The sequence below is a fragment of the Pseudophryne corroboree genome, chromosome 1 (assembly GCF_028390025.1).
Source record: "Pseudophryne corroboree isolate aPseCor3 chromosome 1, aPseCor3.hap2, whole genome shotgun sequence".
Taxonomy (NCBI): Eukaryota; Metazoa; Chordata; class Amphibia; order Anura; family Myobatrachidae; genus Pseudophryne; species Pseudophryne corroboree.
The window spans coordinates 455,343,584-455,359,069 of record NC_086444.1 but is presented as its reverse complement, the minus strand read 5'-3'; the positions used below and the strand labels follow the sequence as shown (position 1 = coordinate 455,359,069).

At 46.7% G+C, this 15,486-nt stretch overlaps 1 protein-coding gene across 4 annotated transcripts in view; it reads right to left on the bottom strand.

The window, feature by feature from the left end:
- GMPR2 (guanosine monophosphate reductase 2) overlaps nt 1-15,486 on the bottom strand; it is a 75,696-nt gene that overhangs the window by 25,422 nt on the left and 34,788 nt on the right. For all 4 annotated transcript variants that reach the window (XM_063913656.1, XM_063913657.1, XM_063913655.1 and 1 more), the window contains 5 exons: nt 9,702-9,785; nt 9,020-9,193; nt 8,839-8,920; nt 7,835-7,941; nt 7,074-7,116 (listed from right to left, as the gene is read on the bottom strand). In XM_063913656.1, the coding sequence (XP_063769726.1) occupies nt 7,074-7,116; nt 7,835-7,941; nt 8,839-8,920; nt 9,020-9,193; nt 9,702-9,785 (490 nt within the window). The remainder of the gene's footprint in view (nt 1-7,073; nt 7,117-7,834; nt 7,942-8,838; nt 8,921-9,019; nt 9,194-9,701; nt 9,786-15,486) is intronic.

The window sequence follows — 15,486 nt, the reverse complement described above, 5'->3', positions numbered from 1 at the left end:
ATCAGGAGTCGGCTGCGTCGACAGTGCTACATCTAGCCCCGCATCCCCACCTCCCATAACCTCCTCTGGTGAATAACATTCAGGCTCCGACATGTCGACACGTAGTATCAACACACAACACACACAGAACCGTCCCAGCAAGGTGACAGGCCCACAATGCAGCCCAGAAGAGGAGACAGAGGGAGTATGCCAGCTCACACCCCAGCGCCTGTATATTGGTACACGAATATATGTACCAAGCGCTGCCTTATTATCAAAAAGACTGGTACTCCACTGCGGCTCCCCTCTGGAGATGCCCCCTTTACTTTAAATCAGCGTGGAGGTCCCGGCAGCGTCTCTCCCTCCGTCTGGTGCAGGGAGAAAATGGCGCGTGTAAGCCGCGGACCAAAGCCCCGCCCCCTTCCCGGCGGCTTCGGCCCGCCAAATACAAACTCATGTAAAATGCCGGCGGGGGTCTGTAAAAGGTGCCTCGGCACTCACAATCATATGCCGCCCTTACAAAACTTCAGTAACATGCCTCCCAGGGCGCCCCCCCAGCGCCATGCACCCAGTGACAACCGTTGGTGATATATGTGTGGGAGCATGGAGCACAGCGTTACCGCTGTGCTTTACCTTCCGTCACTGAAGTCTTCTGCCGTCCTGAAGTCTTCTGATCTTCTCATACTCACCCGACTTCTGCCTTCTGGCTTCTGTGAGGGGGTGATGGCGTGGCTCCGGGAACAAGCAGCTAGGCGCACCAAGTGATCGAACCCTCTGGAGCTAATGGTGTCCAGTAGCCGTGAAGCAGAGCCTTGAAACTCACAGAAGTAGGTCCTGCTTCTCTCCCCTCACTCCCACGCTGCAGGGAGCCTGTAGCCAGCAGGGCTCCCTGAAAATAAAAAACCTAACAAAAGTCTTTTTCTAGAGAAACTCGGTAGAGCTCCCCTAGTGTGCATCCAGTTACTCCTGGGCACAAAGTCTAACTGAGGTCTGGAGGAGGGGCATAGAGGGAGGAGCCAGTTCACACCCAATTTTAAGTCTTTTTAGTGTGCCCAAGCTCCTGCGGATCCCGTCTATACCCCATGGTCCTTTTGGAGTCCCCAGCATCCTCTAGGACGTAAGAGAAAATAAGATTTTACTCACCGGTAAATCTATTTCTCGTAGTCCGTAGTGGATGCTGGAAACTCCGAAAGGACCATGGGGAATAGCGGGCTCCGAAGGAGGCTGGGCACTCTAGAAAGATTTATGACTACCTGGTGTGCACTGGCTCCTCCCACTATGACCCTCCTCCAAGCCTCAGTTAGGACACTGTGCCCGGACGAGCGTTCACAATAAGGAAGGATTTTGAATCCCGGGTAAGACTCATACCAGCCACACCAATCACACCGTATAACTCGTGATATTATACCCAGTTAACAGTATGAAATATAATTGAGCCTCTCAACAGATGGCTCAACAATAACCCGATTTAGTTAACAATAACTATGTACAAGTATTGCAGATAAACCGCACTTGGGATGGGCGCCCAGCATCCACTACGGACTACGAGAAATAGATTTACCGGTGAGTAAAATCTTATTTTCTCTGACGTCCTAGTGGATGCTGGGAACTCCGAAAGGACCATGGGGATTATACCAAAGCTCCCTAACGGGCGGGAGAGTGCGGATGACTCTGCAGCACCGAATGAGAGAACTCCAGGTCCTCCTTAGCCAGGGTATCAAATTTGTAGAATTTTGCAAACGTGTTTGCCCCTGACCAAGTAGCAGCTCAGCAAAGTTGTAAAGCCGAGACCCCTCGGGCAGCCGCCCAAAATGAGCCCACCTTCCTTGTGGAATGGGCATTGACAGATTTTAGCTGTGGCAGGCCTGCCACAGAATGTGCAAGCTGAATTGTACTACAAATCCAACGAGCAACAGTCTGCTTAGAAGCAGGAGCACCCAGCTTGTTGGGTGCATATAAAATAAACAGCGAGTCAGATTTTCTGACTCCCGCTGTCCTGGAAACATATATTTTCAGGGCCCTGACAACGTCTAGCAACTTGGAGTCCTCCAAGTCCTTAGTAGCCGCAGGCACCACAATAGGCTGGTTCAGGTGAAACGCTGACACCACCTTAGGGAGAAACTGGGGACGAGTCCTCAAATCTGCCCTATCCATATGGAAAATAAGATAAGGGCTTTTACATGATAAAGCCGCCAATTCTGATACTCGCCTGGCCGAAGCCAAGGCCAATAACATGACCACTTTCCACGTGAGATATTTCAGATCCACGGTCTTTAGTGGCTCAAACCAATGTGATTTTAGGAAAACTCAACACCACGTTGAGATCCCAAGGTGCCACAGGAGGCACAAATAGGGGCTGAATATGCAGCACTCCTTTTACAAATGTCTGAACTTCAGGTACTGAAGCTAGTTCTTTTTGAAAGAAAATCGACAGAGCCGAGATCTGTACCTTTATGGAACCTAATTTTAGGCCCATATTCACTCCTGCTTGCAGGAAATGCAGAAATCGACCTAGTTGAAATTCCTCTATTGGGGCCCTTTCGGCCTCACACCATGCAACATATTTCCGCCATATGCGGTGATAACGATCAAACGCAGCCGCGGTAAGTCTTGGAACAGACAGGGCCCTTGCTGTAGCAGGTCTTGTCTGAGCGGCAGAGGCCACGGGTCCTCTGAGATCATCTCTTGAAGTTCCGGGTACCACGCTCGTCTTGGCCAATCCGGAACCCCGAGAATTGTGTTTACTCCTCGCCTTCTTATTATTCTCAATACCTTTGGTATGAGAGGCAGAGGAGGGAACACATAAACTGACTGATACACCCACGGTGTCACTAGAGCGTCCACAGCTATCGCCTGAGGGTCTCTTGACCTGACGCAACACCTCTCTAGTTTTTTGTTTAGGCGGGACGCCATCATGTCCACCTGTGGACAATCCCACTGATTTACAATCATTTGGAAGACTTCTAGATGAAGTCCCCACTCTCCCGGGTGGAGGTCTTGCCTGCTGAGAAAGTCTGCTTCCCAGTTGTCCACTCCCGGAATGAACACTGCTGACAGTGCTAGTAGATGATTTTCCGCCCATCGGAGAATTCTTGTGGCGTCTGCCATTGCCATCCTGCTTCTTGTGTCGCCCTGTCGATTCACATGGGCGACTGCCGTGATGTTGTCTGACTGGATCAGCACCGGCTGGTGTAGGAGCAGGGATTTTGCTTGACGTAGGGCATTGTACATGGCCCTTAGTTCCAGAATATTTATGTGAAGGGAAGTCTCCTGACTTGACTATAGTCCTTGGAAGTTTCTTCCCCTTGTGACTGCCCCCCAGCCTCGAAGGCTGGCATCCGTGGTCACCAGGACCCAGTCCTGTATGCCGAATCTGCGGCCCTCTAGAAGATGAGCACTGTGCAGCCACCACAGAAGAGACACCCTGGTTCTTGGAGACAGGGTTATTAAACGATGCATCTGAATATGCGATCCGGACCACTTGTCCAACAGGTCCCACTGAAAGATTCTGGCATGGAACCTGCCGAATGGAATTGCCTCGTAAGAAGCTACCATCTTTCCCAGGACCCGCGTGCAGTGATGCACCGATACCTGTTTTGGTTTCAGGAGGTCTCTGACTAGAGAAGACAACTCCCTGGCTTTTTCCTCCGGGAGAAACACTTTTTTCTGGACTGTGTCCAGAATCATACCCAGGAACAGTATACGTGTAGTCGGAACCAGCTGTGACTTTGGGATATTCAGAATCCAGCCGTGCTGGCGCAGCACTTCCTGAGATAGTGCTACTCCCACCAACAACTGTTCCTTGGACCGTGCCTTTATTAGGAGATCGTCCAAGTACGGGATAATTAAAACTCCCTTTTTTTGAAGGAGTATCATCATTTCGGCCATTACCTTGGTAAACACCCTCGGTGCCATGTACAGTCCAAACGGCCGTGTCTGGCCTTGGTAATGGCAAACCTGTACCACAAATCTGAGGTACTCCTGGCGAGGATGGTAAATGGGGACAAGCAGGTAAGCATCCTTGATGTCCCGGGATACCATGTAATCCCCCTCGTCCAGGCTTGCAATAACCGCCCTGAGCGATTCCATCTTGAACTTGAATTTTTTTATGTATGTGTTCAAGGATTTTAAATATAAAATGGGTCACACCGAACCATGCGGTTTCGGTACCCCAAACCGTGTGGAATAATAACCCCGTCCTTGTTGAAGTAGGGGCACCTTGAGTATTACCTGCTGGGAATACCGCTTATGTGGAGCCCCCGCGTCATGCTGTGGACTCACAGGAAGCGGGGGAAGAATTTTGATTCTGGGAACAGGCTGACTGGTGCAGCTTTTTCCCTCTTCCCTTGTCTCTGTACAGAAAGGAAGCGCCATTTGACCCGCTTGCTTTTCTGAAGCCGAAAGGACTGTACCTGATAATACAGTGCTTTCTTAGTCTGTGAGGAAACCTGAGGTAAAAATATTTCTTCCCAGCAGTTGCTGTGGATACGAGGTCCCAGAGACCATCCCCAAATAATTCCTCACCCTTATAAGGCTCTATGCGCCTTTTAAGTCAGCATCACCTGTCCATTGACAGGTCTCTAATACCCTCCTGACAGAATGGACATTACATTCATTTTGGATGCCAGCCGGCAAAATATCCCTCTGTGCATCCCTCATATATAAGACGACGTCTTTAATATGTTCTCATATTAGCAAACTAGTATGCTTGACAGGGTCACCGACCACGCTGCAGCAGCACGATCTGCAGGTCTCAGTCTAGTACCTGAGTGTGTAAATACAGACTTCAGGATAGCCTCCTGCTTTTTATCAACAGGTACCTTCAGAGTGGCCGTTCCTAAAACAGCAGTGCCACCTTTTTTGACAACCGTGTGAGCGCCTTATCCACCCTAGGGGATATCTCCCAGCGTAACTTATCCTCCTGGCGAGAAAGGGTACGCCATCAGTAACTTTTTAGAAATTACCAGTTTCTTAACGGGGGAACCCACGCTTTTTACACACTTCATTTATTCATCTGATGGGGGAACAAAACACTGCCTGTTTTTTCTCCCTAACCTAAAACCCATTTTTAGAGGTGCTTGGGTTAATGTCAGAAATGTATAACACATTTCTTATTGCCGGGATCAAGTCACGGATGTTCCTAGTGGATTGTGTATATGTCTCAACCTTGTCGACACTGGAGTCAGACTCCTTGTCGACATCTGTGTCTGCCATCTGAGAGAGCGGGCGTTTTTGAGCCCCTGATGGCCTTTGAGACGCCTGGGCAGGCGCGAGCTGAGAAGCCGGCTGTCCCACAGCTGTTACGTCATCCACCCTTTTATGTAAGGAGTTGACACTGTCGGTTAATACCTTTCACCTATCCATCCACTCTGGCGTCGGCCCCACAGGGGGCGACATCACATATATCGGCCTCTGCTCCGTCACCATATAAGCCTCCTCATTCAACATGTCGACACAGCCGTACCGACACACCGCAGACACACAGGGAATGCTCTAAACGAGGACAGGACCCACAAAAGCCCTTTGGGGGGACAGAGTGAGAGTATGCCAGCACACACCAGAGCGCTATATAATGCAGGGACTAACTGAGTTATGTCCCCTATAGCTGCTGTTTCTATATAATGTATACTGCGCCTAAATTTAGTGCCCCCCCCTCTCTTTTTTAACCCTTTTCTGTAGTGTAGACTGCAGGGGAGAGCTAGGGAGCTTCCTTCCAGCGGAGCTGTGAGGGAAAAATGGCGCCAGTGTGCTGAGGGAGATAGCTCCGCCCCTTTTCCGCGGCCTATTCTCCCGCTTTTTTATGGAATCTGGCAGGGGTATTTACCTCATATATAGCCCCTGGGGCTATATATTGAGGTATTTTTGCCAGCCAAGGTGTTTTTATTGCTGCCTCAGGGCGCCCCCCCCAGCGCCCGGCACCCTCAGTGACCGGAGTGTGAAGTGTGTGAGAGGAGAAATGGCGCACAGCTGCAGTGCTGTGCGCTACCTTGGTGAAGACTGATGTCTTCATGCCGCAGATTTTCCGGACCATCTTCTTGCTTCTGGCTCTGTAAGGGGGATGGCGGCGCGGCTCCGGGACCGAACATCAAGGCTGGGCCTGCGGTCGATCCCTCTGGAGCTAATGGTGTCCAGTAGCCTAAGAAGCCCAATCCGGCTGCAAGCAGGCGAGTTCGCTTCTTCTCCCCTTAGTCCCTCGCTGCAGTGAGCCTGTTGCCAGCAGGTCTCACTGAAAATAAAGAACCTAAGTCTATCTTTCTTTCTAAGAGCTCAGGAGAGCCCCTAGTGTGCATCCAACCTCGGCCGTGCACAAAATCTAACTAAGGCTTGGAGGAGGGTCATAGTGGGAGGAGCCAGTGCACACCAGGTAGTCATAAATCTTTCTAGAGTGCCCAGCCTCCTTCGGAGCCCGCTATTCCCCATGGTCCTTTCGGAGTTCCCAGCATCCACTAGGACGTCAGAGAAAATAGGATTTTAATTACCTACCGGTAAATCCTTTTCTCGTAGTCCATAAGGGGTATTGGCTCACTGTGGCTTTTCTGCAGGTTTTTGTTATGTGGTTACCTGTTCAGCTGTTGCTGTCACCAGCCGTTGCTGGTTGTTATATGTTAGTGGTGTACTGGTATGTAAATCTCACCACTCTTTGTTCTCATATTTCCTTCTCTCATATGTCCTTCTCCTTCGGGCACTATTTTACCTATAACTGCTTGTGGGAGGGGGCATAGAGGGGAGGAGCCAGCACACCCCGTTGAAGAAATTTAAAGTGCACTGGCTCCTTTGGACTCCGTCTATACCGCATCGTCCTAGATTCCCCAATATCCCTTATGGACTACGAGAAAAGAATTTACCGGTAGGTAATTCAAAATCCTATTTTTATTATTTCTTTTTTTTTTTCTCTTTTATTTGAAATCATTGTAGCACAAATCTCGACACCTCAACTGGTGCTAGACTCGTGCAAACCTGGCACACTTAAGCAGTCCAGTAAAACAAAAGTGGGTGAAACTTTGCTACCAGCTATTGTCAACACCGCCATTGTCATTTATATAAGCTGTATGAGCAAGACATGTGTCTCTATTTCATTTAGTATGGAAACTCACCAAAAGCTTTGGCCACATCACCTGGACATGTGCAACCCCCATCCTGTGAACCACAGAAAATATGATGCTATTAAAAATTTTGTCAGAAGTTCTTAAGTTCTAAAATATGTATACACTGTTAACATTGAAGGCAATTATTTCACTGTGACCACATGCATCACAGTTTTAGGAGTTTAACATAGATTAGTGATCGTAAAGATTTTATATTACAGTATCATGCCTTGCAGCAGGAAGGCTGAACTTACTGCCTTTGCATGCCTGTGTAGAGGCAATAGGGTTGTCCATTCAAGAGGCCATTGTTACCTACCACCAGTGAGAAAACATCAAATGTTTTTAATATGATTTCTCTGTGTTTGTGGTTGAGAACCTGTTTTTGAACATTGATTATTAATGCCCTGCCCGTATACTGCATACAGTATGTCATGGGTTCAGGAACCAATCACAGTGGAGAATCTTACACCAATTCTCTCTGCTACACATACTGAAAATCATAGATCAGCACAACATTGCTTTGCAACAATCAACGGTTGGAATTGGTCCTGCCCATTGATGTTTGTCAAACATCGATTGACACCATTAGGAGGCAAATGTGCATAGTGGTAGGAAGATGGTCTTTGTTTCATGGGGAAATTATTTTTAGATATAGTAAGCGAAAGGGCATCATTTAGAATAAGGAGACGTTCTGTCTCTTGCAAAAATGTAAGGCTACTTATTGTTTATTAGTGTAACAAATCCAAAGTCAAATATGTGGTAATACTTACTGATATAATATGACCATTCAGTCCGTGTGCTGCATCCGCACACTCAATGACAGCACTTAACTGCGGATAGCCGACGCCTGTCTTCTTGCGGGTGGTACAAACAGAACCTGAGTTAGAATAATTGCAAAAGAGTGTGAATAAGGTTAATAGAAAAAAATCCTAATAAAGTGAGAAGTGGAGCAGAATGATGACATGCTCTGTTGGAAAGTTCAGCAGGTGATGTAAGCAGAAACACACAACCTAAAGTGTAAGTTTACACACAGCGATCATTGCACTTTGCCGGAGTCTCAAAGAGGCAGAAACTGTGAAGGGCAAATTGTGCTGTTGGACAATGACTGACCGTCCAATCTCCGTCATTGTGGCATTCCCAGAAAATTGTTGTTTGTACATCACGCTTAGGATGTTACAGATGCTGGGATGTACGTATCTAACCTAGCTATGTAATGGTTTGCATTGGAGGTCGGTTTCCAATGTGTAGATAGGCGATAGGTAAAAGGTAGACCGTACTTAAGATGTTTTTTTTGGTTTTTCACTTATTATTTGAGTTGATTTACCATTCGCTTGGATTACGATTGGGAATAGTAACCTGTGGCGACCATAGCGAGCCAACTTGCCCGAAGCGTGGAGTACACGTTTACACTGATTGGGTGTCATTTTGTATGTTTTAACAACAGTGACCACAAACAATGTCAACCTGTTTTGTATCAACCTTTTTACCCTATTGACCATATGTGGTTGATCTAATGACTGTCTAATTATTGTAGATCTTCTATACCACACCGTGTAGGTCATGTGGGACAAGTTCTTTTAGTCGACCTGATACTAGAGAGCAATAATTGGATACTATGGATGAAGTGTCAACTTTATTTATTCGTACATACAGTATCTTTTGCTCTAATATGTTACTACATATGTGCTCTGCATAGAACAGCAAACAGTTTAAGTTTTACCAGTCTTGCTGCTCTGGTACTCTTGTGAACACCATTAAAGTAATGAAATAATACCTGGTCCTATTCCAACCTTGATAATATCTGCACCAGAGAGGATCAATTCTTCTACCATTTCACCAGTTACAACATTTCCAGCCTAAACACAAATATATTATACAAGTTGATTTGGAAAAAGTAACAATAATCTGTGTAACATGTAAGGAGACAGTAGTATGAGTGTGTATATTATGCTTACCATGATTGTGTGCTTAGGGAACCTGGCTCTTACATCTTTCACATGTTGGACAAACTGCTCTGAATATCCATTAGCCACATCCAGGCAGATGTAGCGAACTTGAGGGACTGCAGATAAGACCTCCTCCAGATGCTGGAAATCAGACTGCCCCGTACCGGAGCTCACAGCTACATTCTGCAGAACATGCAGAGTGTAGAGTTCAGAGCTGACAATTGACGAGTGTTGGTGGCAGAATGCAGGTTGCTGTATTTATGTTATGTACAGGTTGAGTATCCCATATCCAAATATTCCGAAATACGGAATATTCCGAAATACGGACTTTTTTGAGTGAGAGTGAGATAGTGAAAACTTTGTTTTTGATAGCTTAATGTACACAAACTATGTTTAATACACAAAGTTATTAAAAATATTGGCTAAAATGACCTTCAGGCTGTGTGTATAAGGTGTATATGTAACATAAATGCATTCTGTGCTTAGATTTAGGTCCCATCACCATGATATCTCATTATGGTATGCAATTATTCCAAACTACGGAAAAATCCCATATCCAAAATACCTCTGGTCCCAAGCATTTTGGATAAGAGATACTCAACCTGTATTTAACTTTGTTTACTGGAGTCGTCATTTGAAAAATCATATGTAGGTAACAGAAATGATTAAAGAAGACTACTGTATCACTCACCTCCAGACATTCTGGATAGCTGGCAGCAAACTGCTTCCACTCCTCAGCTGAATAATGCTTATGTACTGCTGTGAAAAGAGAATACTAGAAGGAGAGAGAAAGATTAGAGTTAAAATATTTTTTGGTCTCAACTGGAAATCTCAAGCTATGTTTTGGTTTATTAATGAGACACTTTCAAGTGATAATGGCAAACTGATTAGCGGGAAAAGCATACGAAGGGGTATATTAATAATGAATGATATTCTTGTTATCACTCATTTCTAATCTTACATGGTGCTCCAACCAATTCGCTCCTGACTGTCATTTTTCAAACCCATGACAGGATCTGATTGGTTGGAGCACCATTTAAGATTAGTAATGACTGGTAACAAGAATATCATTTGTTATTAAATATTCCCCTAAAGCAGTGGATCCAAAGTACCCACAACAGGTCATGTTTTCCATGTCACCTAGCAGTTGAACAGGGTTATTCATTACTCACTGACACATTTGAAACGACCCACAGATGGAGCTAATTATTTAACTTGCAATCCTGTGAGAAGACCTGGAAACATGAACTGTTGGGGGGGGGGGTACTCGAGGACAGAGTTTGGGAACCACTGCCCTAAAGGACAGAACTTTTAATAAAATTATTGTAAAGCCATCTGTTCAATTAAAAGCATACATTATGAATTGAAAGGATACATGACCCCATAAACTCATCTGCAGCACTGTCATTCTGAATATGTTTATTGATCTGAAACATTAAGGTTGCATCTGATCACAGATGAACAGCAAAGGTTAAAAAGGATTGACACACCCACTGGCTGGCATTTGTGTGCTGAATCACTGCTACATAGGGAACCAGTGACATTATTGGGCACAACCAGTCAGTAGTTCCTTGTCAATTGAGAGGGAGCATTGCTGTGATGAAAAGCCCACAAAGATCACTGCTCCCACTGTGTATACGCAATTATACACTTTTTTTTTTTTTTTTTTTACAAATTTTTATTTGCACCTGGCATCACATGATGTAGATGAGACAGATCCCCGTTACTTATTGCAGAGTGACGAAATTATTATGATCACCAATTTTTGGATTGTGGGAGGAAACTGAAGTATCCTGACGGAACCCACGTAAGTACGGGAAGAATATACAAACTTCACACAGTTAGGGCCATGGTGGGATTCAAACCCATTATCTCAGTGCTGTGAGGCATTAATGCTAACCATTACACCATCCGTACTTTGAATGTGGAATAATAGTACTAGTAAAATTGCTGCAGTGGTGTATTGTTTCGAATGCAACATACTGTTAGTTGAAGATTATCAAATATTATTATTTGATGTACTGTTGTCCGTCTGTTACTGAACAAATCTGCCCACTCTCTGTTCCGCTGAAGCATCCAGTAGCCGTTTATGACTATAGGTCTTGCTCTCAGAACCAGTTTTCTGTCTGCAGGGCCACTGTGTACACTTTAACAAAGTGCTGCACTCAAACAATTTACCAATCAATTTGTTTTGATGGGATGGTACCTGGATCCCGGTGCTTGGAATGCCGGAGGTCAGAATACCGACTACGGCATTCTGATGCACAAAATACAGACACCTGGTAGGTAAGTAGTTTAATCCTCCCCGTCTCCCACCCTAACCCTCCCTCCCCGCGGCCTGACCCTAACCCCCTCCCAACAGCATGACCCTAACCTTCCCTGGCATACTTACGTTCGGGATGCCGGCATTCTAGATTCTGGTACCAGCATTGTGATCTATGTCAGTCTTCTGACCAGTGTCAAGATTCCGACTGCCATCATCCTGAACGCCGATATGCTGACCGGATCCCTAAATTGATAATGCTCGTACCGTAGCTGTGAGTGTCTACAATCATTCCACCTTCCAAGTATCAAATTGTGTAGTTTACCCATTATTTCTCTAACATCCTAAGGGATACTGGGATGTCTAGTATGGGGTATAGATGGGGTCCATTGGAGCCTGGCACTTTGTTTTTCTTCAGAGTGTGCTGGCTCCTCCCCTCTATGCCCCCCCCCAGACCCAGTTTAGAAACATTTGCTCAAGGAGCCGGGTGCATTCTCTGGAGCTCCAGAGAGGTTTTCCTTCAAATGTATTTTAGTTTGTTGTTTTCAGGTAGGACTAGTTGGCGCCAGTCTGCCTCCATCGTGGGACTTAGGTCGAGGACCGGTACCAACCTCTTACAAGGGTTAATAGTCCAGATACCCGCTGACTGAAGGGGAGTTGCTTTGCTCGCCCACAGCGGTGTGCGCTCTCCCCCACAGCATGCCGCCACCCCTAATTGCTGAGATGAAGACGTGCTGGTGGTGAGTACAGAACCGGGGTCCGCTGGCGGCATTAGGGTGGTGGGCACACAGCTCAGAGGACTGCTGTTGTCCCTCTGTATAAGCCCACAAACTGACGCTGAAAAGGGTTTTTTTCAACCCCATTTTCTATGTATAATTGTAACCCTACCAGTATACATAATGCGGGAACACCGTGCACCATTAATGGGGCGGGGCTTCGCGGAGAGCGGGACCAGTGGCTCGGAGTGCCATTTCCTCCTGCATCACAAACCAAGCTGGCTGCAGAGAAGTGCTGCTCCTAGGGACCCTCAGAAGCAACTTCTTTGGTACCAAGGAGCTTTGTGGTGGGGAGCATTATACTGTATATACATAATGCTCTAGGGGGGGGTAATTAAAAAACCATGTGCATTGCAGGTGTGGCAGCTATAACATTTGCAGAGAGAGTTAGATTTGGATGTTTTTTTTTGTTTCTGTGCAGGGTAAATACTGGCTGCTTTATTTTTACACTGCAATTTAGATTGCTGATTGAACACACCACATCCAAATCTAACTCTCTCTGCACATGTTATATCTGCCCCCCCCCCCCCCTGCAGTGTACATGGTTTTGCCCAACTGCTAACAAAGTTCCTGCTGCGATCAACTCAGAATAACCCCCATGGTTTTGCCCAGCTGCTAACAAATTTGCTGTTGCGATTAACCTTATCTAAGGTTCCCAGTTACTGCCTGGCAAAGCACTGCTTTAGCTGTACAGGCAAGGTGTGCTGGTTTCTCCCTCTCTGTCTCAATCCTAACAGGCTCTCTGGGTTACTGTGTTTTGACCTGTTCATGTGTGTGTTCTGCTGTACAGGAGGTCAGCAAGAAAGTAATATGTCAGTCCTGCAGCACAAAGTTTTCCCCTCCCCCGGGGGATCTCTGTTGTGTGCACAGTGCAGCCCCCTTCACAAGGAAGCAGCACTCAGGAGTCAGCGTGTCTGGACTCAATTAAAGGGATGATTACAGACATCTCATCTGAACTGGCTACTGCCAGGCAGGAGAGGCAAGATTTTTTTTTTTTTTAAATCTATGGCTGATTTTTTTGTTACAAAATTCTGACCAGAGGCCAGCTTCTCAGCCTCCTCTGCTTATTTCACAAAAACGCACACTGCCCCATGTTCTCCAGTCTGATTCAGAGGACTATATGCCAGACCTGAAGGAGGGGGAGGTGGAGGTTGATTAAGAAATTTCAGATACATAAGCGGTTACTGACATCATTTCCTTTTCCCCCTGAGGATAGGAAACGTATGGGAAAATCCTCCTACAGTGAATACTTCTGTGTCCAGGCTGTCGCGTAAACTTGTGCTGCCAGTACCCGGAGCTATCTCTTTAAATGACCCTGCTGATAGTAAGATTGAAACTACGTTCAAATCCATTTACACAGCAGTGGGAGTTGCTCAAAGACCCACAATTGCTTGTGGTTGGATTACACGAGCCACTGTTAAATGAACGGGTAATATAATTGAGGTTTTTGACACCATGGGGTACATTTACTAAGATGGAGTTCTATTTAAGATGGGATGTTGCCCATAGCAACCAATCAGCTTCTACTTCTCATTTATCTAGCACCTTCTAGAAGAAAATACCTGGAATCTGATTGGTTGCCATGGGCAACATCCCAACTTAAACAGAACTCCCATTTTAGTAAATTTACCCCTATGCCTCCAGATCAGTTTATCACGCTCCTGCAGCATGTTCAAAATTCTGCTAATTTCATGAGTGAGAAGATTGGCCTGATAAATGCACGCTCTACGGCTATGGCCGTGTCGGCACACAGGGCCTTATGGCTGCGGCAGTGGTCAAAGGATGCTGATTCCAAAAGGGGTGTTGAGAATCTTCCCTTTACGGGGGAGGCTCTATTTGGTAAAGAACTAAAACAAGTGGATTTCACAAGCAATGGCCGGTAAGTCCACCTATCTGCCGTCGGCGGCACCTCCAGCTACCCCGGCCCATCTCTGCAGTCCTTTCGGGTGGCCAGGTTTAGGGGCAAGGCCCAGGGGTGTTTCTAACACCGCTAGAGGAAACAGAGGTATACCATGCAGACCAGCGACTGCTGGTTCCCTGGAGCAGTGCTCAGGCTCTGCCTCTTCCAAGCCATCCGCCTGACGGTTGGCTCCAGCTTTGGGAAGACGTACAGGTGGGTGTGCGCCTAAAATTTTTCAGTCACGTTTGGGCAAAATCCTGCCGGGACCGTTGGGAACGAGACCTAATCTCCCAGGGCTACTGGTTGAAGTTTCAAGCGCTCCCACTTCGCAGATTCTTCAAGTCAAGCTTGCCAGTTTCACCAGTAACAAGGGCTACCTTGCAAGAAGCCATTCAAAACTTGCAGCACATGCAGGTCATTGTTCCAGTTCCACCTCTACTCCAAAACAAAGGCTTTTATTCCAGCCTGTTCATGGTCCTGAAACCGGACAGTTCGGTTCGGCCCATCTTGAACCTCAAATCTCTGAACCCGTACTTATGGGTGTTCAAATTCAAGCTGGAGTCTCTAAGAGCAGTGGTTGCTGGCCTGGAAGAAGGGGAGTTCCTGGTATCCCTAGATATCAAGGATGCGTACCTTCAACATCCCGATATGGCCGCCTCATCAGGCTTACCTCAGGTTTGCACTAAAGGAAGATCACTTCCAGTTCCAGGCCTACCCTTTGGTCTCTCCATGGCACCAAGGGTGTTCACGAAGGTGATGGCGGAGATGATGCTCCAGCTCCGTGTGATGGGAGTGAACATCGTTCCAAAGTTGGACGATCTCCTCATAAAGGTAGTGTCTAGACCACTTTTGTTGGAAAGCATCGACCTGACTACGCAGCTGCTCAGGAATCACGGGTGGATTTTCAATCTACAGAAATCCCAACTGGAACCTTCGCAGTGGCTTCAGTTCCTGGAGATGATACTGGACACGGTGTCTCAGAAAGTGGTCCTTCCTATGGACAAGGCATGGACAAGGCATGGACAATGGTTCGCTCCGTTCTGAAACTGACCAGGATCTCGGTGCATCTTTGCATATGCCTCCTGGGAAAGGTGGTAGCCTCATACGAGGCAATTCAATATGGAAGATTCTATGCTCATCCGTTCCAGCTGGATCTACTGGACAAGTGGTCAGGGTCACACCTGCACATGCACCAGAGGATACTCCTTTCACCAAAATAAAGGATTTCCCTGTTGTGGTGGTTGCAGATCTCCCACCTAGTGGAGGGTCAACACTTCGGAGTTCAAGCTTGGATTCTGTTGACTACGGATGCGAGCTACCGCGGCTGGGGTGCGGTGACCCAGGGAGCCCAGTTTCAAGGATGGTGGTCGCCTCAGGAGGCTTCCCTTCCAATAAATATTCTGGAGCTCAGAGCAATTTACAATGCCCTTCTACAGGCCTCTTCTCTCCTTCAACATCAGGCCATACAGGTCCAGTTGGACAATGCCATGGCTGTGGCGTACATAAACAGACAGGGAGGAACAAAAAGAAGGGCCGC